This window comes from Rhinolophus ferrumequinum, chromosome 13, assembly GCF_004115265.2.
Source record: "Rhinolophus ferrumequinum isolate MPI-CBG mRhiFer1 chromosome 13, mRhiFer1_v1.p, whole genome shotgun sequence".
Lineage (NCBI taxonomy): Eukaryota > Metazoa > Chordata > Mammalia > Chiroptera > Rhinolophidae > Rhinolophus > Rhinolophus ferrumequinum.
The window spans coordinates 60405040-60431082 of record NC_046296.1 but is presented as its reverse complement, the minus strand read 5'-3'; the positions used below and the strand labels follow the sequence as shown (position 1 = coordinate 60431082).

The 26043-nt window shown below is 43.9% G+C and overlaps 1 protein-coding gene across 7 annotated transcripts in view; it reads left to right on the top strand.

Moving 5' to 3' along the window:
• Positions 1 to 19421, top strand: part of KCNS3 (potassium voltage-gated channel modifier subfamily S member 3) — a 28992-nt gene extending 9571 nt beyond the window's left edge. The window contains exons 1-5 of one of the 7 annotated variants that reach the window (XM_033125656.1): positions 1021 to 1042; positions 1144 to 1249; positions 8194 to 8379; positions 17401 to 17469; positions 17579 to 19421. In XM_033125656.1, the coding sequence (XP_032981547.1) occupies positions 8318 to 8379; positions 17401 to 17469; positions 17579 to 18929 (1482 nt within the window). In that variant the 5' untranslated portion in view covers positions 1021 to 1042; positions 1144 to 1249; positions 8194 to 8317 and the 3' untranslated portion in view covers positions 18930 to 19421. Of the gene's footprint in view, positions 1 to 1020; positions 1043 to 1143; positions 1250 to 8193; positions 8380 to 16989; positions 17073 to 17400 lie in introns of those variants that run through there. The other 6 variants (XM_033125655.1, XM_033125657.1, XM_033125658.1 and 3 more) reach the window with 6 other exon arrangements.
• Positions 19422 to 26043: the final 6622 nt, after the last annotated feature.

Sequence of the window (26043 nt, the reverse complement as noted above, 5' to 3'; positions counted from 1 at the left end):
GGTGGAAGTATGACTATCAAACTATTAAAACCAATGCATGATTTAGCAATAGATGCGCTTCTTTATCAACTCATTGAAGAAGATCTAGCAGGAGGTCTGTAACGACTGTGATTTCAGAGTAATACTGGGCACACGTGATATTTTGGGAGATCTGCAACAGCTGTGATATGACATGAAATTTTCTGGGATTTCTACTGGGGCGAGGTCACAGGTGCTGATAATAGTACCTGGAACACTGGCTACCTTTTTAATGAGAGGAATCACTAAATTTCAGTTAGAGGTTAGTGAAACATCAAGATCCCCTTCTCCCCTTTTTCCCCCCCCAGTTAAATACAAGGACCACTGAATTCTCTCTATCAACCCTGATCTGTTAGGTGGAGAACAGATGAAATGGGGTCCAAAGGATAATTGGGGTGCTAATGAAATGTTGCGGATGTTTCTGGTTGTGTCCCGCCTGCATTTCAATAGGCATGGCTGGAGTTCACTGCTTCTGTTTCACATCACTGCAGTCGTAGCCTCTGATTGCTTAGATGTTCTAGCAGCAACAGTAACTCCAAGAGGTTTTTACAATATCTTTCTGGTTCCTTGTGGCCACACAATTCAGGAGGCCTGGGTTGTGGTCCCTTTGGGTCGGTGCAGTCCCATGCAACCCGTTCTCCTTTCCTAAGGACACCTCTCACCTCAGCTATTCCTAGCTTACGGAGGTATACAGAGTACAGGCAGAGTTCTTTATATTTTAAGAAGAAGCAATCTGTATAAATACTTCTACGTCATAGGGCTACATACAGGCCAGATCAGAAGCTCTCTAGTGTCCACATCTCTGCATGTGTTCTTTCCACTCCTTGGAGAAGGGCCTTCTTGCTCTTACCTGTCTCTCTTACTTGCTCATATCTGACCTGACCCTCAGGGCTCAGCTCAAATGCCACCTGTTCATGTAGTTGTCACTACTTCTTCTCCCAGAGGGACCCTTTCCCTCCTTTGAACTTCCGGGGGCACCTTCTCAGTACCTCCCCTCAAGGTACCTGACACGGTCTTCCTTGTGGTGAGTGTACTTATTTGTTTCCCTGTTTACCCTTTTACAAGTTCTTCAAAGCTCCTGTAAACTCTGAGGACAAAAGCCATGTTGTCTTTTGTTCTCCGTAGTTCCCAGGACAGCGCTGCCTGAAAGCAGATGTGAATGACTAAGCAGAAGTTTATGATTCCTACCAGTGACACGGGAGCACGTCGGCGGAAGGTTCTATCTCTGTATGTAAGTTCACTTCATGTCGATCCCATTCCCTCTGCCCCCCAAATACTGACCAAGGCTGCTTAAGACCTTTCCTTTTCCCAAGTAGAAATAACTATTTTCATAAGTGTTTCATAATCTGTATAAAGAAATTCAGGCTCTGTTGAGAGGTAGAGTAGAAAAATCACCCTGAATTCCATCACCTAGACAGAATGCATTTAACATTTTGATACATAGTCTCATAGACTATGCATAGACTATGCATAGACTCATAGACATTTTTTTTCCACTTTATAAAATCAGACATATTTTATAAAGATCAGATCATGCCATATATTGTATTAATTACTTTCTTTTTTTACTTAGCATGCTGTGACTGTCACTTGTATGAATCTACAGGCAGTGCAACACAGTGGTTAAGAGAACGGCTTCACAGCATAATTGTTTGATTTCAAACCATGAAGCTATCGCTTAATAGCTGTTGACCCGGAAAGTTACTTAACGTCTCTATTTACCAGTTTCTCCGTCTGTAAAATGAATCCAGTGAAAATACTAGTACTTGTACAAGTGTTGAAGATTAAGTGTGTTCAGACATGCAAACACTTCGACTGGGCCTGAGTCAGTACACAGGAGCTCTTACTCTTATCATTTCAGCGTTTTTAATGGCCATAGATTCTTTCATTACATAACCATGTCCTCATCTAGTTCATCATGCCCATATTGATGGACGTTTAGCTAGCCTTTGGCTTTTTGCTCTTATGAATAAGTAATGATGTAGTCCACATCCGTGTCCAGACATCCTTGCACATTTGTCTGATTTATTTTCTCAGGACACATTCCAAATGTATAACTGTGGAATTTCTTGATACACATGGCTACCGTGTTCTCCAGAAGGTTTCCTTTAACCAGTTTACACCCCTATGTTCATTGCATCGTGTGTTTTTTACGCCTTTTGCCCTCCCAAACTGCTTGCTTTCCGTGTCTCTTTTTCTCACTGTGTTGGTGCAGAGATTGCTTCATCAGCCTTTGGAAACATGGGGACAGCCGACTGAGCACAGGCCCTAGGTGGGCTGACCTGCTGGACTGTTTCGGGTTGAGGCCAGAGCCCCTGCTTTGGGCCAGCCCTGTGGCTGGGGGATTCTGGTCAGGTGGAGGGAGCCAGGGCATTCCTTCCTTAGGCCAGTGGAATGGGGCAGTCACATGGGCCACTCAGGGTAACCCAGAGCTCTGTTGACACCTGGGGATAACTGTGTTGGGGCCAGTGGCTGTGTGGTTTTGCTTCCTCTATTAGGTGCACACGCTTGCATGGGGCTTTCCTTTCTGTACCTTGTCTTTGGAGCTAACTCAGTGACTCAGCACCATCCTGCTCCCCAGGGAAGGTTGTCTAGGAACAGAACCGGAGGAGAGGAAAGTGGTGTTTGGTTACCCATGCTTCCAGCCTCAGGGATTTCTGGTATTCACTCACTGTGGATGGCCAAGAGAAATAGAATTTATAGTAACCTTTCACATATAATTTAGAGGCTGTGCTTTAGAATGCACTGGCTGGTTTTTCTCTCTTAAAGACCAGGACTTTTAGAAATGTATTTTTAATCCCTGCATAGATTAGACCCTAAGAAGTTTTCATTTTCTTCTTGTGATGGATCAAACATTAAAAAGAAAAATCATTGAAAATTCAAGGATTTCTCGTATGTTAACGTCCTTCTTGAAATTTGATAGTTGGGGAAAAGTTAGTAGTGGGATATTCTTGGTAATCTGTCAGAATCACCTGGAAGGTGTATTATTCTGATTGCTTTGGATGATAGGATTTTATACGATTTAAATATAAGTACAAATTTCCTGGCACACTAAATCAAATTATGGTAGTCTGATTGTGATATTATAATTTTATTTAAGCAAAACGCTGGACCACAATTCTCATTAGTTAAACAAGACAGGGGTAGGGTCAAATTTCACCTTTCATTATTATTATTTTTATTTCATTTCTGATTTTATTGAAAATTGATGAATAGAAAGTAGCAAGACTATAAAACAGACATGTATTTGCATTTTCCCTGGGACATCAGTGAGTCTCAGAAGATTAGAGCTTTGGTTGGGAGTGGATGTGGTCAGCTGAAGCACCACCCCTTGCCAAAAGCTGTAGCAGGCCTCATCTTTGAAACTATATTAGTGTGTGTGCACTCTGTGTGAGTCTGGCACTGAAAATGTTAGCAAACATAAGACAGACTTAGAGAAAATCACTAACCTTTACTCTAACTCAAATTGCATGAAGCGTGCTTTGAGTTTCAGCAAAAGGTTAACTTTGCTTTTTATCTTCCTTCATTTGCCAAGTGTGCTTGTCTGACACCGGAAATGCCATGCCTGAATTCTGAAAGAACAAGCGTTGAAGGAATATCCCCAGCTGCTGTCAGCAGATGAAGTATTCATACAGACTGTTGTTCTGAGCTTTCTGAACTTACAGCTTTCAAACAGGTGTCTGTAGTCTCTTTACTCCACTCTAGAGCAGTGGTTCACAACTGGGGACAATTTTGCTCTCCAGTGGACGTTTGGCAATATCTGGAGGCAGTTTTGCTTGTCACAACCTTGAGGGGTGGGGAGGAGACATGCTACTGGCATCTAGTGGGTAGAGGCCAGGGGTGCTGTTAATATCCAGCAGTGCATAGGACGGCCCCCATACAAAAAGAGCTACCTGGCCTCAAGATACCAATAGTGCCGAGGCTGTAAAAGCCTGCGGTAGAAGTTTGCAAGGTCAGGATGTCTCCAGGGTAGCTGGCTGGCTGCCAGGAGGGTGCTCAAAGGTGCTATTTACCTGATAGCTCCTCACAGGACAGGGTCAGGCTCTGTCTCTGCCTTGCAACTTTGGAAACTCACTTTCCAGTGTCCCAGTGTCCCAGAGCGGATCAGACTCTAGGAGGTTGACTTGCATAGAAACCCATAGGAAACTGAGTAATAACCTTCTTGTCTTGTTGAGTTCCACCAGTCAATAGGACTAGTGCACAGAGTGGATGCTTGTGTTGGCTGCACAGCTCATATGCCCTCTGTTGGCAAGATGCCAGGGGACTGAAATCGCCAGGAGGTGCCTCAGGGAGCCTAGGGTCAGAAGAAGGGGGGACTTTTGGGTATCTAATGCTACCTGAAACTGTGAGGTCTGGACACGTAACACTCCTCTTAAGATGAATCCCACCAGGGTTGGAGATACTGCATCTTCAGGACAGGACTCTTCTTTAGAAAGCCCTGGGGTGTGTCTTGGGAACCAACTTGGATCTTTCGCACTTTCGTCCTTTGATTCCATCGCTGACCGGCTGCCTTTCATTATCTGTATTGATTCTTTTTAATTTACTCTTTAGTCTGGTTGGCTGGGGGAGAGGAATGGGTTCACTAAAAAATGTGTCAAGCACCATCGTATAACAGGGGTAATTAATATGAAGATTGATATTAAGATACTCTCCCTACCTGGAGACTTTCTCAGTCTAGTGAGTGGTACAGAGGTGACAACATTTCAGAAGCACGTCAGCAGAGCGGTGACAGGTCCATTCATGACTCTATGCAAGTAGAGAGGAGACAGACCGAAGCTGTAATGGTAACGTCACTTGTGTGTCTGCTTCGATCTTTCTGATTTTATAGTTTAATTTTTGAGAGCAACCTTATTCCTGGTATCCTGGTTCCTGGGAGAAGGATATAGGGGTCATTTTTACTCCTGTGAACTGTCTGCTTGTCCATTTGATATTCCTCATTCTGTTCAAGATTGGATGTCAAGTCTCGGGATGATGAGAGAGTCCAGTATGCCACCTTATCTTCACCGTTTCCCTCTCAGTAATGGAGGCAGTCATTTGGTACATTTTTGAATGCTGTTGTCAACCCCACCAGGAAATATAGCCATGCTGGAGAGAAGTGCAAGGATGATGCAGAGTTTCCCTTTGTATTGTGAAGAGAGGAGTTCTACAGAGACTTTCAACACTTGAGTGAACTTGATGTGTTTTGCCAGGATCCTGCTGAATCACTCAGAAAAGTCAGAAACCTACTTACGTGCCGAGTCACAGACGATACTCTTCTTCTCAACAGTTACGCCCTGATAGGAATGGTAGGGACGCAGAGAAATAGAGACATTTGGTGGGATTATGGAGAAGAAAGTGGAGGATGTGTTGGGTACGCATATTTTCCTTCCCCAAAGCCCGCCGGTTTGGGTCACATTCTACCCCCTTGCCCCATCCTTCCTTAATTCATTAAGCATGGGACTTTGGGCAGGTAGCTTCTCTGAGCCTTGGTGTACCGCCTATAAAATGGGAATAACAGCATTTACCACTTACAGTGGCTGAGGACAGAGATACTCCTGGGGAGGTTCCTGGCATGTTGTAGGGACTCAGAAAATGCTAGTTATCATTTTCTATGGAGAGTCACACTTAGAATGTGAATGCCCTAAGAAGGATGTGAAGTGACATAAATTCACACCTAGAGGTATTGACTGGTATTATATTTTCCCCCCAAATCCAGTTTCTTGGACAGGAAACATGGTGATGGAAAAATGAGGCAAGGCACAAGAATTCTGAGTTTTGGGGGGGAGGGAGAGAGAAAGAGACAGCCCAGGATGTTATCCATTCATCAGACATTGATGGAGGGCCCACTAGGTACCTCCTTCTGTAAAGAAGATACACTTGGCTAAACTCACAGCCTGTCTCTGGGCCAGTCCTGTCTTCTGTGATGAGCTGGTGCCCAGCAGTGCTTGGGTTTTTTTTTTTTTTTTTTAGAAGTGCTGAACAGCCTATGTACTTGGTTAATTTTTTGTTTTGGTAATTAATATAGTCATATCAAAGCTATTTGCAATTAATTAATTATCTCCTAGCCAGATTAATCTTACCTTCCCTTCAAATATGCTTTGGAAAGACATCTGATGGGAAAAGAAAGACTATGCATGCATCCTCTATCCTTTAAAAAGGGTGGTTGGGGGATGGGGAAGAAGGTGAAAGGATTAGAAAGGACGAATGGGTAGTCACAAAATAGTCCTGGGGATGTGAAACACAGTATCGGGAATATAATCAATAATGTTGTATAGATTATGTAGGGTGTCAGCTGTATACTGGACTTATCAGGGGGATCGCTTCAGAGATTGTGTAGATGCCTGACCACTACGCTGTACACCTAAAGCTGAAGTAGAATAATATTGAATGTCAAATATATATATATATATATATACATATATATATACATATGTATGTGTGTGTATATATATACACACACACGCGCACATATATATATATATATGTATATATATATGTGTGTGTATATATATATATATATATATATATATATTATTTTTTTGGCCCCACCACGGGATATAAAGTATAGCACAGGGGATATAACCAATGGTATTGTAACAGCTATATACAATATCAGAGGAGTAGTAGACTTGGGGGCTTTATCACTGTGATGGATGCAAATGTCTAATTAGTATGTTGTTCTGTACACCTGAAACTAATATAAAAAAATTAAATTAAAAAAATGGTAGAATAAAAGGCACAGCAGCATCTCTTCGTTTCATTGGAACGTAAATATTAATATCTGAGGCTAACCCAATGAGGTGCTACTGGGAGGCCTTAGAAGGAGGGGCAAAGGGAGGGACGGGGCAGCGGCAGGCGGAGGCTTTTAACTCTTGAATCAATTTTATTTGTCCCTGTTGAGATTTCTCATCCTCTTCTGCCAATAATCCTATCTCAGAAGTTCAGTTTGGGTGGTGCTGCATTTTTTTTTTTTTTTTTCCTGGATCATTCCCCCAAATCAACTCTATTAGAAGTGGAAAATCACTGAAGAATTGCTCTGCCCATTTTTGGCTGCGACCAGCTCGGAAACCATTCTGCTTTGTTCTCTCTCCATTGCCTCCTTGATGTTAATAGGACACCAGTTACTTGTTAATATTTGGTTTGGGGGCCTGTGGACTTCTTTCTGGGGGTGGTCGTGGAGAGGGGCAGGCACTGCATCTTGTTTGTAATCCCAATGCCTAGCACAAGCCCTGAATGTTTGCTTAGTGACTGACATAGCCAGAGGCATTCTTTCACTTTTCTTTCTGAAGCTCAGAATCAATCTCTTCTTCCAGCTCCCTTAACCCCACCCCCTTTGGACATAGCATTGATTGGAAGCCATGAAAATCAGTGGATGGATGCTTAGGACTAGTACAAAGCTGTGGAAATGTGTCACATGAGGCAAGGCTTACCTTGTTGGGAATTGGAGTTTTTTGCTTCCTGTATTTTATTCAGGGAGAGAATTGAAATTTGTCTTTTTATTTGTTTTGATACAAACTTAACTCTCCCTCCACAGACACACCCCACAGGCACCCTCCCCCCCCCCACACATGCGTTAACCAGAGGATTCTGATCCAGCACATGTAATCATTTCTGATCTGTGAAATACAACAATGAACAAATAAAGCTAAATTGAATTTTTCCAGCCTTTAAAACCTATTGATTTTAAATTAGAGCGGCAGTGTTAATTCTGCTAGGGTACTCACACTCAGAACTCAGTCTCCGAAATGGATGGAAATGTATTCATTAGAGATTTATAAGTATATCCTTGATGAAATCGCTAGGAAAATAACGCTCCTGGAAGAAACTATGTGGGAGGTAAGTGACTGCAGTCCTAACTCTGGTGCCACGTTGCATCTTTGGATGTTTTGTTGGCCTCAGGGTCAATAGAGATGTCCCAAGTGTCCATTATAGTCAAGATCTGAGAGTCCTTAAGCCGGAGAGTGAGTGGTCATCAATCCTGAGGCTTCGTGATGATGTTTCTTAATACATGTATCTAGTGGGAGGTATGGTTCCATGAGGGGAAAAGACTATCCTTTCCCTTGGAGTTAGCTGGGGACTAAGATATGGGGCTAATCAGTTAGGTACCCTTGCGCTGACTTTGAGATAGACAGAACGTCTTATCATGGGTGTCTTTCCTTTCTGGAGTTACAAATTGATTGATGCTTTCTTCTGCAGGTGAGAGTGATTTCCCAGCGATTGTTTTGTAAACCAGAGAACAGGATACTTCGCTTCCTTTTGGCCACTAAATGCCGATGTGCACCACACGTTCCAGTGGGGGAAGAAGGGCAGAGCTTCTTGGATGATGATGGACGTTCCACGGGGCAGGATGAGGGCAGAGTGTATGACATCGACACCACAAGGGTAAGATTTCCTCTCTGACATTTTCTTTGGCACCATTATTTGTCAAAGGAAGGGGAGAACGAATCTTACAGTGTAGCGACAGAAATGAAGGTTAAACACTAGGGAGATTATTCTGGTTGTAAAATCCACTGGGCAGTTGGGGCTGATGACTAAGAGGGCAGGGAGAGTCAACCTGGAAGGAGTAGTTTGTTGGTTTGGGGGACATGGCAGGCGAACTTTGGAAGATTCTGTGGTCCATTGCACAGCTCCTCTTTCGACATTTGTAGGGAATAGCACTACTATTTTTGTGATAAGATTTCAGTTGTGTCCATTTGAATCGATCTAGCTTAAAATGGGTGCTGTGGAGCTGGGATGGGTATAGTCACAGATTGGGGGGCTTATCGGAAGTACCTGGCTCAGAGACACATATTGGTTTCAGCCACATAATGTTGAAATCATGGCAGATCAGTTCTAATTAAACTTGAGGTATTCCACATAAAAACCAGGATTTTCTGGTTCTTCTGGAACACTGAAAGATACATCTACACTGGCACTCCATTCCCACGGAGAACTCTGGTGCTGAGTAGCCTCTGCCTCTTAGACAAGCGTGAATAGTTCACCACCGTCCCCACCAGCCCACTTCATTTGTTTAACTGACTTGTTTGCCACTGGAAGCATTTCACCAGACCATGCCTGGTCTAGCTCATTCTGCTGGCTCTTTGACAAAAACAGTGATGGCTTTTATTAATTCTTCCAGATAAGAGGGAATATCTTTCACTAGACTATAGGCAGCAATTAGCATAAGGGGGGGCTGTGGCGATGACAGTGCATAACCCCTTCCATGGAAGAGCTTAGAGTCACGGGAAAGCAATGGTCAAACTTGTCGGATAAGGAGAACTGCTAAAAACATTATAATATCTTGTGGTGGGTGCCCCTGAAGGACTATGGGAGAAGGTGAGTTGAGCAGGGAAGTGGGGGCGAGGGACAAGTATTCATTTGGCCTAAGTGTACTCACATTCTCCAAAGCTCCCTCTGCTGGACACCAGACCATCACCGCGACAGCCATTTGTTTGTGGGTTCCTCCATGTGATGTGACTCAGCTGGAGATGTGCTGGGGTACCTACCACAGGATTAAGGCTCTCCTCTTGTGGCAAAGTGCACATTTTTCCTGTTTGTTTCTGGTTGAAAATCTTTCATCTGTGATTCTGTGCTTTTTGCAAATAGGACAAACTTCTGGCTACTTGGCTCACTAAATCACTCAGCCTTCTGAGCAGCCCTCAGCTTGGAAATGAGCTGTGTGAATTACAGGGATCCCTGGAGTTTTCACAGGGGAGAAGCCACACTGAGTAAAGGTCCAGATGCAATTCTACTATGACTGTTCCTGGTAGAGGGAGCAAGAGACGGAAGGGAGTACAGGCAGGTAGGGAAAGGTGGAGAAACTCTGAACCTCAATCTCTGATTTTTGGAATAAGTTTTCCCATGTGTCTTGTGCTTTGTGGTTGCAAAAGACTTTTGCGTTTACTATTTACCATTAAGGTGTATTTGTCATCTTTCATAGATCAAGAATCTACCCACCCAAGGTCACGTAGCTGGGAAGTGGCAACTCAAACACAAGTTTTTGGAGTCATAGCCTTTTACTCTTTTCTTTAGTTCAGCATCAATGAGGGGACCTGGCGTGTTCATTTCATTTATGTTAGCATTTAAAAGTTGGGTTTAGGTTGTGAATATTCTGAAATAGGATGACCTGGGGCCCCGGTGACTAGTCGGAATTGTGCCACTGGTGTGTTGTCAGCTGTGCCCAAGCTGTCAGAACATGTTAGGGGTGGGACAGACCTAGGAGGGGGTTTGTTTGCTGTCTATTTGGCCAGTAGGACTCCCATGTTATATCTGGGCTTCCTCATGGGCTGGGCTGAGCTTTCTGGAAGGTTCCATGTAGAAGTGTCTGGCTGCCCAGGGAATGCTGATCCCTGGAGACAAAGACTCCAATCCAGAAGGCTCCTTGAAGTTTCATGTGTTCTGCATTCTGGCTCTGGGCATGTCCTTCTAGATGTCTCATCAACAGCTGTTCCTTTCTCAGTACTACACTTATTTAGCTGCTGTCAAAGCACTTCGAGTCACGAAGGCCTGGGTCAAGGGCCACCAGCATCTCCATTTCCAAATCCACAGTCAGTGTGGACCGTGCAATGCCATTGACATCTCATCATACACTCTGCTCGGCTCTGTCCCGTCATTGGTCTTCTTTTCCTTACGTGTTCCCCAGTCCAGTGCACCGGGAGCTTGCCGTAAGAGAAGGTCATCGCCGGGGAAGGTGCCTCGTCAGAGCGAGTTCAGTCCAGGGGGGTGGACTGACTTTAGATTTTCAATTCTGTTTATATTTGCTTGGTTTTATTTGGCATTTTCTCACATGGCATGACCAGAAATAGAATTTAGCGTGACCTAGCCTTTTTAAAAACATAAATGATTTTAAAAACTTGAATAGAATGCAACTTTTTTAGAAAAATGTTCCAAAAAGATGGCAATATCAATGCAGAAAAATGCCCCCATTCCCCCTTTTTTTTCTTTGCTGAAAGGACTAAGGTAGGTTTTGGACAAGTGAGAAGGAAAAAAGGAATCTAGGTTTTGGTTTACTTTTATGGAATTGATTTTTAAAAAGTGGTCTGCCCAATTAAACTGGCTTTTATTATACTTGTGTTACTTTTCTGAGCAAAGCAAATACATGTCAAAGTGACTGAAGCACAGGTGTGCCTGCATATGTCAGCCTTGAAAAGACAGTTTTGAGACTATTTTTCAAGTGAGTTTGAGAGCAAGAAGCAAAGAAGTAAGAGGTTAATGGCTTTGAAAAGGCTTATGGGTACCACTTAGAGAGAAGTGGATCAGTGCAGTTTTTCTTTTAATCTACCAGTGGATATCTTGGACTTTTGACATCTTTGTCTTTCTTTTCCATCTTACAAACTCCAAGAGGCACAAGGTGGCCAAATACAGTATATGGCATTGTCCACACGAGTGGTTTGGGTTGGTGGTAGGCAGGGGGATTGATGCAGTAGCCTAAGCTCTTTGTGAGGAAGAGAAGGAAAACAGTAGCTGATTTTTCTACCTTGTGGCCAAATGACTTTTGTATCCACAGATGTATTTGATTTGAGACCCCATGTGCCCTTGGCATGCTGGTAACAAACATCCCTTACTAACGAGTATAGCATTCTTCAATGAGGATGACTGATAAATATAAAAATCCAAAGATTAGCCAGTCCCTCTTTCCTCCCACTTTTTGAAAAAGATAAAAAATAAACTCATATTTGAGGCATAGTGGAAAGAGTCTGCCCCATACAAACTGGATAATGTTGCACAAACTCTAAGCCTTCGGTTTCCCTATTTGCAACATGGGGTATAATATCTTAGGATTGTTGGATAATTAAAGGAAATGATTCATTCATTATTCATTCAATGGTACTTATTTCATAGTAGGGTCCAGATACTGCACAATTTACTGGGAATTAAAGCGTTAACAGTAGTGTATATGAAAGCAATTACTATAGTGCATGGCTCAAACAGGTGTTTAGTAAATTTTTCTGAAAACGTTTTTGATGGAGAATTTTCACATGTCCAAAAATAGAGAGATCAACACATTAAACTCCTCTGTACTCGTCACTCAGCTTCAAGAGTTATCAATCCATGACCATCTTGCATAATCAGTGTCACCCCACCCCACTTCACCCTCCTGAGATTATTTTAAAGTGAATTTCAAATATGGCATCATTTTATCCATAAAATTTTAGTTTATATTTCCAAAAGATGAGGAATTTTTTTTTATTAATCTTATACTTTTTTTTTTTTTTTTAAAGATTTTATTGGGGAAGGGAAACAGGACTTTATTGGGGAACAGTGTGTACTTCCAGGCATTTTTTTCAAGTCAAGTTGTTGTCCTTTCAATCTCAGCTTCAAGTTGTTGTCCTTCCAGTCTTAGTTGTGGAGGGCGCAGCTCAGCTCCAGGTCCAGTTGCCGTTTTCTAGTTGCAGGGGCACAGCCCACCATCATCCCTTGCAGGGAGTCGAGGAATCGAACTGGCAACCTTGTGGTTGAGAGGATGTGCTCCAACCAACTGAGCCATCCGGGAGCTCAGCGGCAGCTCAGCTCAAGGTGCAGTGTTCAGTTTTAGTTGCAGGGGGCGCTGCCCACCATCCCTTGCGGGACTCGGGGAATTGAACTGGCAACCTTGTGGTTGAGACCCACCGGCCCATGTGGGAATCGAACCGGCAACCTTCGGAGTTAGGAGCATGGAGCTCTAACGGCCTGAGCCACTGGGCTGGCCCCGAGGAATTTTTAAAGAGCGTAATTGTAATACCTTAGCACATTGAAAAAAATAATTTTTTGTTGTTATCAGTATTTTGCTGGTGTTCCAATGTTTCTGATTTTCATATTTTATTTTAAGCATTTAGCTCCTTAGAATCGGGATCCATACAAAGCCCACACATTGACTCTACTTGACATGTCTCTTACTTGATCCATGTCGTTTGTCTTATGTGGTTTCCCGCAGTCTGGATTTTGCTGATTGCATCCTTATAGTGTCACTGAAAGCGTTTTTTTTTTTTTTTTTCCTGAAATTCCTATTGCAGCTATAGAGGTTAGATTAAATTCAGGTCTGGTTGTTTTTGCTCTTGTTGGGAATGCTGGGATACTGCAGAATTGTGTACGAGGTCTAAGTTCGTGAACTTGTTGCAATGACGTTGCTAAAGTTTTTTGATATCAGAGGGATTATTCATTATGAATTGGTACCGACTGGACAAACAGTTAACCGAGTTTACTATTTGGAAGTGCTGGAAAGGCTGCATGAAAAAGTTAAATGACCTGAACTATTTGCCAACAATTCATGGCTCTTGCATCACGACAATGCACCAGCTCACATGGCACTGTCTGTGAGGGAGTTTTTAGCCAGGAAACAAATAACTATATTGGAACACCCTCCTTACTCACCTGATCTGGCCCCCAATGACTTCTTTCTTTACCAGAAGATAAAGGAAATATTGAAAGGAAGACATTTTGATGACATTCAGGACGTCAAAGGTAATAACGACGACAGCTCTGATGGCCATTCCAGAAAAAGAGTTCCAAAACTGCTTTGAAGGGTGGACTGGGCCCAGGCATCAGTGCATAGCTTCCCAAGGGGTGTACTTCGAAGGTGACCATAGTGATATTCAGTAATGAGGTGTGTAGCAAGTTTTCTAGGACAAGTTCGCGAACTTAATTGTCCGACCTCATACATACACCCTCTCCCCCCCACTTAACTAATATACCCTAGAAATCGCTCCATCACATATATATGGGCAGATGGACCATAGTGTATTCAGCTAATTCCCTGTTGATGGATATTTGGGTTATTTCTAGTTATGCAAATGTTTCAATTTTTGCCTGTCTCTCTTTGTGAGCGATTTCTAGAAGAGGGACTGCTGGGTGCAGGGTAAATGCCTAGGCTAGATTTTGCATCCCTACCTGCAATGTGCGACAGTGCCTGCTTCCCCACAGACTCGTTAATAGGGTATATATTCCAATTTTTGGATTTTTTCCCAATTATGTAGATTAAATATGATACTTCAGCATAGTCTTAATGTGCATGTATCTTACTATGTGCAAAGCAGAGCTTTTTCCCCTTTTTAAGGCTCATTTGTGTATTTTTTTCTGTGAACTGCCTGTTCATATCTCTTAACCACTTTTCTTTGTTGTTGCCCCCCTTTTTTCTCTATTTAAAGGTGTTTATATATTAAGTATATTAATTTTTTGTCTGTGATATAAGTGGCAAGTATTTTTTCCTGTATTCTCTTTTTAACTCTGCTTATGACATGTTTTTCCATACAAAAATTGTTGTACTTTTGTGTAATAAATTTTTTTTTTTGCTAATTTTTCCCTATATTTTGAGTCAGAATTTTGGATAGTTTTACCCATTTATAGAGGAATTGACTCATGTTTTAATTTAGTATGTGTCTGGTTCACTCTATACATACATATCTATCTATCTCTCTCTATATATCTTCATATATAAATGTATATTTACTATTTGTAAATATCTAAATAATATATAAATGTGTACATATATATGTATAAATAAATAATATATAAATACATAAATAATAAATATACATAAATAGGTATAGATTACCTTTGAGCTAGTAACTGTTTTCTGACTAAGGGTAAATGAGTGACAGTTACATAAATCCTGGCCTGAATAAAGGAACCTTGGAAGTCATGGTGTTCAGGATCCACTTTTCTTTACATCACTTGGAATGTGTGAGCCAGCGTGCTGTAGAGAGCAAGGGGGTGGGCACGAGGAGCTCTGGCTTGGGCCTGTGTGCTAACTCTTAATAGCTGCATGATACCCACTCATCTTTTCTGATCCTGCTTCCTCATCTGCAAACTTCCAGGATAGTAGCAAGGGGCGTCATATAAGGAAGGTTTGCATTGGCGAGGGCCTGTTCGCAAGTGAGGGAGCCTTATATAGTTTGTCAAGGTGGGAGCTCCTTCTTCCCTGCCCCCGTCTCCTGCTGTGGGACACACACAGCCCAGGAAACCAACACTATACTCTGGCCTCTGTGATTTGGAGAAGCTCAGCTTGCCCTCGGAGCTGAAACATTTGATCTGATCCAGAGATGCATTCCTTTCCTCTCTTCCGAAAGCCCCACAACAAGAAACCCTTGGTTTTATGATGTGTGTTGCTTTTATGATTAGACTTCATGGAATGGAGGGACCTCATCATGGACTCTTTCACTGGCATGGAGTGAATAGAACTCAAGGAGGACAGAGTAGGAAAACTGATATTATGGGTGATAACAGTGTTCTTCACAGAAGTGAGTATGAGTGGGAAATGGATTACATACCAAAGATTATGAGACCGCCTTATGCAGATAGTATCGTGAAAGCAGACACTGGCTTTCTATCACTGTGGCTTTTCAGGATAGCCAAGGAGATGAAAAATAAGCCACCAGAAGATACCATCCATTAAAGTCTTAATGTCAGCTTAGCTAAAACTCGCTCCTTGGAACCTTTTACTCCTGTACCTGCCATGAGCATAAGCCTGCTTTCAGAGAGCTGAAATTTCATAAACATTTGGACCAAGTCATGAGCTCTGCTTTAGGTCCTTCAAAGAAGATATCTAACTAAAAATAGAAAGCAGAGGCGGAAAAAAAATGAAGTCTTTTGGAGAGGTCATCAAATCTATTAAATGGTGCCTCAGGCGATGCTGCGGTCTCTGGTTTCATGGGAGAACATTCTGTGTTGGTGTCTCGGGAACAAATGCTCACGTAGTCTTTATGACCGTAGGCTTCCTCCTGGGGTGGACGGCAGAAGGCTGTGTCCTCTGGTGTGTCCTTTCAGAGGAAGAATCTCGTGTCTTGCCTACAGACTTGGCTTTCTATAAACATAAGGGGCAAGAAATTCCTTTCTGACATTGGTGCCTCCTCCAATGCTGTCACCATCTGCCCACTTTTGCAGAGTAGAAGACACTCCCTCCGGTAGCCTTTCCACTTCTTTGTCCCTTTTTTTCAGTCTGTCAGCAAGAACTGTCAATTCTGCTTTATTAACTTCCCTTGAATTTGTCGCTTCCTCTTTGTACGCACCACTGCTGTATGAGTTTGGGGCCTCTCCCCTTCTCTCCCCTGTTTTATGGCTTCCCTGTCTCCTTGGCGCCAGCCTGTCCCCGCAGCAGCCTTCCACCCTGATGTCAGTGGGGTCTTTCTAAGTCACAGTCACAAATACCACCATGTCCGTTCACTGAATGAGATTGTCTTGTGGTCGTGCCTCCCGGAAAAGTGCAGACTCTGTAGACTGTTATCAGCAGAACCTTGAATGACATCATTTCATTGAATGTTGTGTTGTTATAATGTTGATGAGATGCCGTAGGAACTTGAGTCTGGTTTATATCAATGCAGCCTATGGTAAAATTGGTTTTGCTATATGTTGTTTCATTTAATGTGACAGAACCTATTGAGGACGTTAAGTGAGGACTTAACGTATCCACGATGTGGCTTTTGCACACACTTTGGTGCCTACTGTTTGGGAATTTGCTTTTCCTTTGTTTTACCTGCACCATAAGTTCTGTGGAAGCATCATTGTATTTGATATTGGTCAAAATCTATGACCTTCTCTCTGAGAAATGGGCCTGGTACATACAGGTTAGTGTCAGGACTCAGAACAGGCTAGATGTGTTGGGCCGGTATAGACTTATGTGTCATAGACTGGGAGTGTGTGGGAGCCGGTCTGAGGGGGGGGAAGAGGTGGGAGAGGAGCGGGTTTGCGTCAGGAAATTGATAGTGCAATTAACTTAAGAAGCCTTTCCCAGTCAGTTTCTTCTCTTGTGGATGTATCTGAAACTCCATCCCATGAAGTGTAACGATATCTTTAAGATACCGGGTACTTAAGGGCAGGGAGATAATTATATCCTCTCGGTTGTCCACATCCCAAATAAGGAACAGGGCTTTCTCTTAAAGGAGGGGAACATTGGAGCCTAAGGGAAACCTACATCTTTTGTGAGAGCTGAGCCAAGCCCCAGCGATGTGTGGGTTGGGTGTGGGGTGCAGAGCAGAGGAGAGAACTGTTTCTGAGGGTGCATGACCGAGCCCCAGGGCAGGAGAGAGGAGCGACAAACCGGGCAGCAACTAGCCTATCACGTCTGAACTGAGCATTCCCAGACGCGGGAGACTCGTGGCTGAGACGGGAGATTCTTGTATTGTGTGAGTGATCCAAAGTGCATTGCTTTTCGGAGGCTGAGATGTAAAGTTTGGATGCTTAATAAATAGAGAAATAGGAATTAGTGTTCATAAAAATTATATGGCACTCTTCTCTTTCCTGCAAAATGGATTTATCAACCCCAGACTTTGGAAAAAAAAAATCTGTTTTGTGTTGATTTTCTTTTAGTCAAAATGTGTAATGCTGTGTTCCTTTTTCGTCCATTTCCTGCGTTTGCTTTTAACATGGCCCATCATCCTGGGAAGGGCAGATTAAAAATAAGCTTGGCCAGGCACATGGGTCAGTGCTAATGCCATCTTGTGTTCCTTCCAGGCGCAGCGTGAACGTCTCCGTCTCCCTTCCCAGCCAGCTCTCTGCCTCCTGTATCCACCATGGTGTTTGGTGAGTTTTTCCATCGCCCCAGACAAGACGAGGAACTTGTCAACTTGAACGTGGGGGGCTTTAAGCAGTCTGTCGACCAAAGTACCCTCCTGCGGTTTCCTCACACCAGGCTCGGAAAGCTGCTCACCTGCCACTCGGAAGAGGCCATTCTGGAGCTGTGCGATGACTACAGCGTGGCCGACAGAGAGTACTATTTCGATCGGAACCCCTCCTTGTTCAGATATGTTCTGAATTTTTATTACACGGGGAAGCTGCATGTCATGGAGGAGCTGTGCGTGTTCTCCTTCTGCCAGGAGATCGAGTACTGGGGCATCAACGAGCTCTTCATCGATTCCTGCTGCAGCAATCGCTACCAGGAGCGCAAGGAGGAGAACCACGAGAAGGACTGGGAGCAGAAGAGCAATGACGTGAGTACCGACTCCTCCTTTGAAGAGTCCTCCGTGTTTGAGAAGGAGCTGGAGAAGTTCGACAAGCTGCGATTTGGTCAGCTCCGGAAGAAGATCTGGATTCGCATGGAAAACCCAGCCTACTGCCTGTCCGCCAAGCTCATCGCCATCTCTTCCCTGAGCGTGGTGCTGGCCTCCATTGTGGCTATGTGTGTCCACAGCATGCCGGAATCCCAGAATGAACATGGAGACGCGGGTGGCCCTGTGCTGGAAGGTGTGGAGATCGCCTGCGTTGCTTGGTTCACCGGCGAGCTTGCCATCCGGCTGGTGGCTGCTCCCTGTCAAAAGAAATTCTGGAAACACCCTCTGAACATCATTGACTTTGTCTCCATCATTCCCTTCTATGCCACGTTGGCTGTCGACACCAAGGAGGAAGAGAGCGAGGACATTGAGAACGTGGGCAAGGTGGTCCAGGTCCTCAGGCTGATGAGGATTTTCCGAATTCTCAAGCTGGCCCGGCACTCAGTAGGACTTCGGTCTCTAGGTGCCACCCTGAGACACAGCTACCACGAAGTTGGACTCCTGCTGCTCTTCCTGTCTGTGGGCATTTCCATCTTTTCTGTGCTCATCTATTCTGTGGAGAAAGACGACCACACGTCCAGCCTCACCAGCATCCCTACGTGCTGGTGGTGGGCCACCATCAGCATGACGACCGTGGGCTATGGAGACACCTACCCAGTCACCTTGGCCGGGAAGCTTATCGCCAGCACATGCATCATCTGTGGCATCTTGGTGGTGGCCCTTCCCATCACCATTATCTTCAACAAGTTTTCCAAGTACTACCAGAAGCAAAAGGACATCGATGTGGACCAGTTCAGCGAGGACCCACCAGAGAAGTGTCACGAGCTACCTTACTTTAACATTAGGGACATTTATGCACAGCGGATGCACGCCTTCATTACCAGTCTGTCTTCCGTGGGAATCATGGGTGATCCTGATGGCACAGACGCCTCGAGCATCGAAGATGAGGATGTTTATCACATGGCCTCCTTGGAGAACTGCACAGCAAAATGAGCAAGGACGTGTGTGCCCATATCTCGTGTCCCTTTCCTGATGTTAGGTTAACACAGCTTTATAAACCTCAATGGGTTTGTTAAAATCATTTAATTCTCAGGGTGTACCTTTCAGCCATAGTTGGACATTCATTGCTCTGAAATGATAGAATTGTCTTTATTTTTCTCCGTGAGGTGAATGAAATGCCTTGTTCCGAAACTTATTTTTTACAAGAGAGAGGTGTGATATGATTTTGGAGAAAAAGGTAAATGGTATCGGGTGGGATTTGTTGCTACGGCTTATATCATCCTGTGTCTGTCATTTACTCACATTGAGCTAACTATAAATTACCGACCAGTAGAAGCAAAGGCCCAGCTGACTGAGGACTACATGCATGTAAGATCCACAAAATGAGACAACGCATGTAAATCCATGTTCATGTTCTAGACATGGAAATTAGGAGCCTAATAAACTGCCCAATTCAGTACGGAGAATGTCTTGACTGTGTGTTTTTATGTCAAGTCTAGGTACATTTCGGCATGTTCAAAATTGGCTTGGAAGGGAAATGTTCTTTTTGGAACTTCTAGAGTCCTTTCTGTATGGTTTTGAATTTTGGATATACGTCAACAATGGGCTAGTTCTTTTGTTCAGTAGGCTCAGTGGTGGTTGCAGGTAGAAGGATCACGTCCATGATTAAACACACTGTCCAGAGTAAATTGCTTAAACACATACATGTTTAGCACATACATTGGCTTATATATGAATGGGCCCCTACAGATACGTTTCCAGTATGTATGTAGGTGTGTGCGCTGTATTTTATAATTTCTGCTGCTAAGATAAAACCTCATCACCTGAAAATTATGTGGAGCAGAGTGAACCAACACACTCACAGGCAGAGACATGTTCAGATAATGGAAGAAAGGAGCAATGTTGTACAAACACAGATGTGATTCATTCTGGCCAGAGGAGTGAAACTTAAATCACTGAGAAAAGCTATGGCAGCAGCTATAAAATGCACCTACATTTAAAAATAGCCTTAGAGGCAGTAATGTCTACATCTTATGCAGAAACCCCTCATAACGAAAGAGGACATACGTACTCATTTCTAGAGCAATGACAGAGCAATTTTAGCCCATGTGGAGAGAATTTAGCTAAAGCCTTAATTTTGGAGACGTATGGTGACTTTAACTCATGCTGTCAGGCTGGTTTCTTTGCCTGAGATCTTTTGAATGGAAGAGCTGTGTGGATTTATTGTCCAACTTTTTATGTTTGCAGATGCATTTCATTGAAAGAAAAGCATTGTCTATAGGTTATCTGATGAAGGTAACTCTTAACTCATCACTCAGTGTTGCCGTGACAAACTGGGCAGGGTTTATAGTCACTTCTAAATGTAGAGGTTTATTATGTGCATGTGTGTTGTCCTTTGCCTCTTAAAAAAATCTTCCTTTTCCCCTAAATGCCTTTGATGTTGGCAGAAACATAGTTTTTTTTGTGTGTTTTTTTTAAGATTTTATTGAGGAGGGGACACAGCACTTTATCAGGGAACAGTGTGTACTTCCAGGACTTCTTTTTCCAAGTCAAGTTGTTGTCCCTTCAATCTTAGTTGTGGAGGGTGCCGTTCAGCTTCAAGTTGTTGTCCTTTCAGTCTTAGTTGTGGAGGGCGCAGCTCAGCTCCAGGTCCAGTTGCCGTTGCTAGTTGCAGGGGGCGCAGCCCACCATCCCTTGCGGGAGTCGAGGAATCGAACCGGCAACCTTGTGGTTGAGAGGACGCGCTCCAACCAACTGAGCCATCTGGGAGGCAGCTCAGCTCAAGGTGCCGTGTTCAATCTTAGTTGCAGGGGGCGGAGCCCACCATCCCTTGCGGGACTCCAGGAGTTGAACTGGCAGCCTTGTGGTTGAGAGCCCACTGGTCCATGTGGGAATCGAACCGGCAGCCTTCCGAGTTAGGAGCATGGAGCTCCAACCGCCTGAGCCTCTGGGCCAGCCCCCAGAAACATAGTTTTGAAGCACAGCAATAGAATTTGGGATCTGTTTTAATTAAAGATATCCCTATTAGTAGTGAACTAACTGAAGACTGCTTATGTAGTAATAGTAATACTAATAGTTATAGTAATAAACAGTAATGGTAGCAGTAAAGTAGTAATAACAGCAATAGCAATAATAAAAATAAGCTACTACGTATGTAAGTGCTTTACCTACATAATCTCATTTATTCTTTACAGTATCCTTAGGAGCAAGGGTTTAGTACTGCCTCCATTTTAAGATGAGGAAACACGTTCACAGGTAGAGTGGCTTCCTGAAGTTCACACAGTGAGGAATGGAGTCGGGCTGAGAACCTGGAGCCAGATTCCAGAGCCCATGCTTTGACCACTGCATCGCGCTGCCTTCTGCTCTGCTGTGTTCGGGAGTGGATTTAAGGATGCATTGCATCAGGACAGAGTTTATCTGAAGAGACAAAGAGCAACAAACTTGGTCAGACTTTGATTTTTCCAGTATGAGACTCAGAAGGGGAAAATGCTGGCTTACGTACCTTTCCTCTCCTGACCCACAAAGCACACAAACTTGTTGACAGAGCAGAGTTTTCTAGAATGCCCTTGAAGCTGGAGCAGGCTCTGAGGTCCTTCCTTGATCCTGAGTGGCAGACCCAGTGTGAAAGCTGTGGTTCTACAAGAATTCAGGAATGTCTCTCAGCTGGTGGGTTCTGAAGGAGAGCTTCCAAACCTAGGTCCTTCTGTGAGCCCTTCTGGTCGGAGCCATATAGGAGTCATGTTTCTGCCTGGGTCGCATGTTCATTCCTGGAGGTGGCTTGCCAGCGCACTCGGCAGCATGTAGAGTGAGTGGTTGCTGTGGTTTCCCTCTGGGGTTGGCCAGCTGGAAATCCCTCCCCCAGAACCTTCGCACCTCAGCCCCTGCTGTGTGTCAGAATCTGTGCGGTGTCGTTAGGCCTATATCTGCACAGAGCCCAGTGCCTTCTTGTGTTTATGTCTCCCTTAGCTTTCCCACAATCCATGTGGGTTGCCTATTTTCATTCCCACTTGAGGAAAGGGTGCGTTTCTTCCTATGAGTATTAGTTTCCTGTTGTGACAAGTTATCACAAATTTGGTGGCTTAAAACAACAGAAATGTATTCTCTCACAGTTCTGGAGGCCAGAAGTTTGAACTGAGTCTCAGGGGCTAAAAATAAGATGTCAGCACAGCTCGTTCCTTCTAGAGGCTCTGCGGGGGAGAATCTGTTGGGTCCTCTTCCAGCTTCTGATGGTTGCCTGCATTCCATTGTTTGTGGATACGTCATTCTAATCTACTTTTACCTCTTCTGTGTGATACACTTCTCTGCTTTACTCTTATAAGGACACTTGTGATGACGTTTAGGATAACCCAGGGTATTCTCCCCATGCCAAGACCCCCAATTTAATCACATCTGCAGAGTCCCTTTTGTCATATAAGGTAACACAGGTTTCAGGGATTAGGGCCTGGATATGGTTGTGGGTCGATAGTCAGCCTACTGCACCAAAGTTCCACAGCTACTCAGGAGCCTTCATTTTAGTGGTGTGCTGTAATATAAATGCATCTTATTGGTTGGGGAAAAGGAACAGTGGGTAAGAACATGGGTTTTGTTGTGGTAAACTTGAGTTGTAATCCTAACTTTGTCTGTGGTCATAAATTCTTTAACCTCTTGAAGCCTCAGTCTTCTTATCTGTATATGGGTTGATAACGACCTTCTCACAGGGACAGAGATTAAATTGGCTCATCTCCATCAAGTGTCTGGGGCAGTGCCTGGGGGATAATATACACTCCACAGATGGCTTTCCATATGCTTTTATAATGCAGCACTCCTTTTGGCTTATGTCAGGTGGGACCCAGCAGGGCCAGCTATTTTTCTGTCTGATTGCAGTACCTTGATCAAGTTAAACAGGATTTGAGTGTCAAGACATTTACAGGGGTCAGCCAAAGGTACTTTATGAAATACTATTGTGTGAAAAGACACCAATGCTACTTTAAAATTAAGAAATATGAATCTAAAATAGAATCATGTTTAATGTTGCAATGGATTTAAAGATAGGGAAAAGCACTGGAGCTGGAGTCAGAATACCTTGTTTGCATTCCAGATCTGTTTGTTTCTCTCTGAATGCACTTGGGGAAGCCATTTCCCCTCTCTCAGCCTCAGTGTCTTGATGTATGAAAAGGGAACAATAAGATCACGGTTGTGAGGGTATAAAAATGCTTCTACAAACACTTTATATTAATGAAGCTATCATGAGGCCCTCCTTCCTTGATAAGAAAGACAGAAGAAGAAACTATATGTGTGACTCTGATTAATTTTATTGCATCATATATATATATATGTATATATATACACACACACACATATGTATATATATAAATACACATACATATATGTGTGTATATGTACATATATACTTAAGGGAGGCTAACACTTTGGTCATCGTTGCTCAAGCAGTAGTTCGCCATAATCAGAAGTGTCTGGACACTGATGGGAACCACTTTGAGCACCTCTTGTAATTGCAGAAGTCAAACGTGACTTGTATTCATCTTTTGTTATCGGTATATATTGAGTATTACAATTTTAATGTTTTTTTTCCTCTCTTAAAATGTGTATACATTTTTTTGGCACCCTCTGTATATATAAGTTAATGAAGAGAACATTTGGTTCCTGCAGCATTGTGTAGCTTTATTTGAGCTCAGCTCTCCACCCCGATGAATTCTGCCAGCCCGCAATGTAAGTATACATTTTATGGAAAAGTTGTATGGTACTGTAAGGCCAGAAGTATGAAGCAGACACAGAGCTCCTTTTCCAGTAGCAATTATCTGATGAAATCGTGCCTTGTCTGCAGCAGGCAAACCGGATTTACTCCCTTTGGAGTCGGGAGCACGTGCTATGATATTTATAAACTGTAAAAGTTGTTTGTCAGCATGCACAGCACATGCATTCATCCCTGAGCGCCGGCAAGAAATAGCCTCATTGTTTCTGAAGAGCTAATGATGGATTCATGTTATGTCAGCAAATCCATGGCTGCAGGGGATTCTCTCCCTAGATAATGATGATTTCAACCCAAGAGCTTCTAATTGTGGACAGAATGAAGTGTAAGACCCAGGGTCACACATTTGGTCTGTCCTTCTCTGAGCCAACTCCAACAGATTCCAGAAGCAAGGGAAGAGTCCTGGTGTACAGTCCTCGGTGTCAGAGAGAAGATGAATCGTGGAAAGTCAGCACACTCCCCGTCTGCGTCTCTTCCACTGCTTAGTAAGAGAAAGCTTTCAGAGCCACCTTAGACACATCTCACCCCGCCTGCTGGCGGCTGGTCTGCATAGGTCTTTCCAGGCTCTTAAGGGGGTTGATTGGCTTTGTGGGGGATGGGGGCAAAAAGGCTTCATGTTTGCTGTGCCCCTTGCCGCTGGGCCAGCCTGACTGCCCAGCCAGCCCATGGGAGTGAACTGCAAACCCACAGCACAGACCCTCCTCACTGGTCCCTTCCAGCTTCTGATGGATCAAGGGACGACCTGATTCCTGACTGTCAGCATTGACTTTTGTTCACCATCTGCCCTTGGGTCTTGGCAAATGATATCTCTGTTCCTCCCTCCAGTTTGTGCTCATACCTTCAGTCTGTGTCTCCTCATTTCAGACCATTTTCAATGTGAGCCTAACCCAGCCAGCCTCTCAGGGAAACCCCAACCAGCTGGGGTTCCGCCCAACCTGCTGAAAGCCCTGCAGGGGGGACCTGGGTGTTTCAGGCTGTTGGAGTCCACGGCCTTGGCTGGCTGATGCGGGCCTGATCAGATGTCACTCCAGGTTTCACAGCAAGAGTTATCAATGCCCTGGGAGCCCATGTCAAACCTAAGCTATTGCGTGATGTATAGTAGGATTTTAGATGGGCCACCTTCCTTGCTATTCCTAACGCCTTCGGTACAATTGCCCCGTTTTCTAACCAGTTAGTCCCAGTGGCTCCTGGTGGTTGTCTATAAGGGAATTTTTAGAGTTGTGTGGTTATTTGTGGCTGCTTCCTGGGTGATAGCAAAGGACCCTAGAGGTTTATTCTGGGTGATCGCGCTCAAGGACTCAGATTTTGCCTGATGTCCAATTTCATTTGTTCACTAAAATGTATTAAAGGTCCTCTCTCTCTCTCTCTCTCTCTCTCTCTCTCTCTCTCTCTCTCTCTCTCTCCATATATAAACACACATTCTGATATACTGGTGAGGAGGACACAGGTCCTGCTTACAAGAGACTCATGATGGAATGGACATCTAGGGCTGCAGTGTCCGAAGCAGAGCAGGGAAAGAGCGCAGGCCTTGGAACACAGACCTTAGTCTGGGTCTGGCTTCCCCACTGACTTCTCTGTGATCATGGTCAGGTTACTTAACCTCTCTAGAGCCTCTGTTTTCTCAGGTATTCAAGGGGGGCTAATATGGCCCATTTCACAAGGTTGAGATACTGCACATTATGGACACATAGTTAAGTGCTCGATAAATGTTACTACTTTCCTCTTCCTTTTGTTAACTAATATTGTACTGTTGGCTAAGCTTTCATAACATAAGATGAACTGAAGACTTGATAGCTATTCAGTGAATCTGAATAGTGTGGATAGTAAACCAAATCACTCAGACTTACAATCTCCTTGCTCTCCATCTCATCCTTTGCCTGATAACCTCGTGCAGGTTCATCAGTGTGATATTAAATGCTAATGCTGCTCCGAGGTCCTCTACCCCAGACTGGTGGCTGGGACAGACCTTTCCCTCTTCCTCTGATAATTATATGTGACGAGGCAGGAGACCTCTGAACCTTGGGGGCTTCGTTGAGCAGTTACGGACTTGCTGACATTTGTGAATCCAATATTGCCTCGGCAAACAATGAGGAATTTGAAAAAACAACATGGCCCCAAAATAACTGCTTGACGAACACGGTATTTGAGTCCTGACAATCATCACCACGGTCCATAAAAGTTTTGGCAAGGGTTTCCATCCCTCCCTGAGCACCAGAGCTCTATAACAGGGCTGCATGGGTTTGCCTGGGACAAGCATCCTTTGTTCCTGATGGTTAAATGTTTCAGTCCATCTCAGGAAATCATCTGCAATCAGCCGATCTAATAAAGCCAAAATTTTTAAAGTCGTTTTGATTCCAG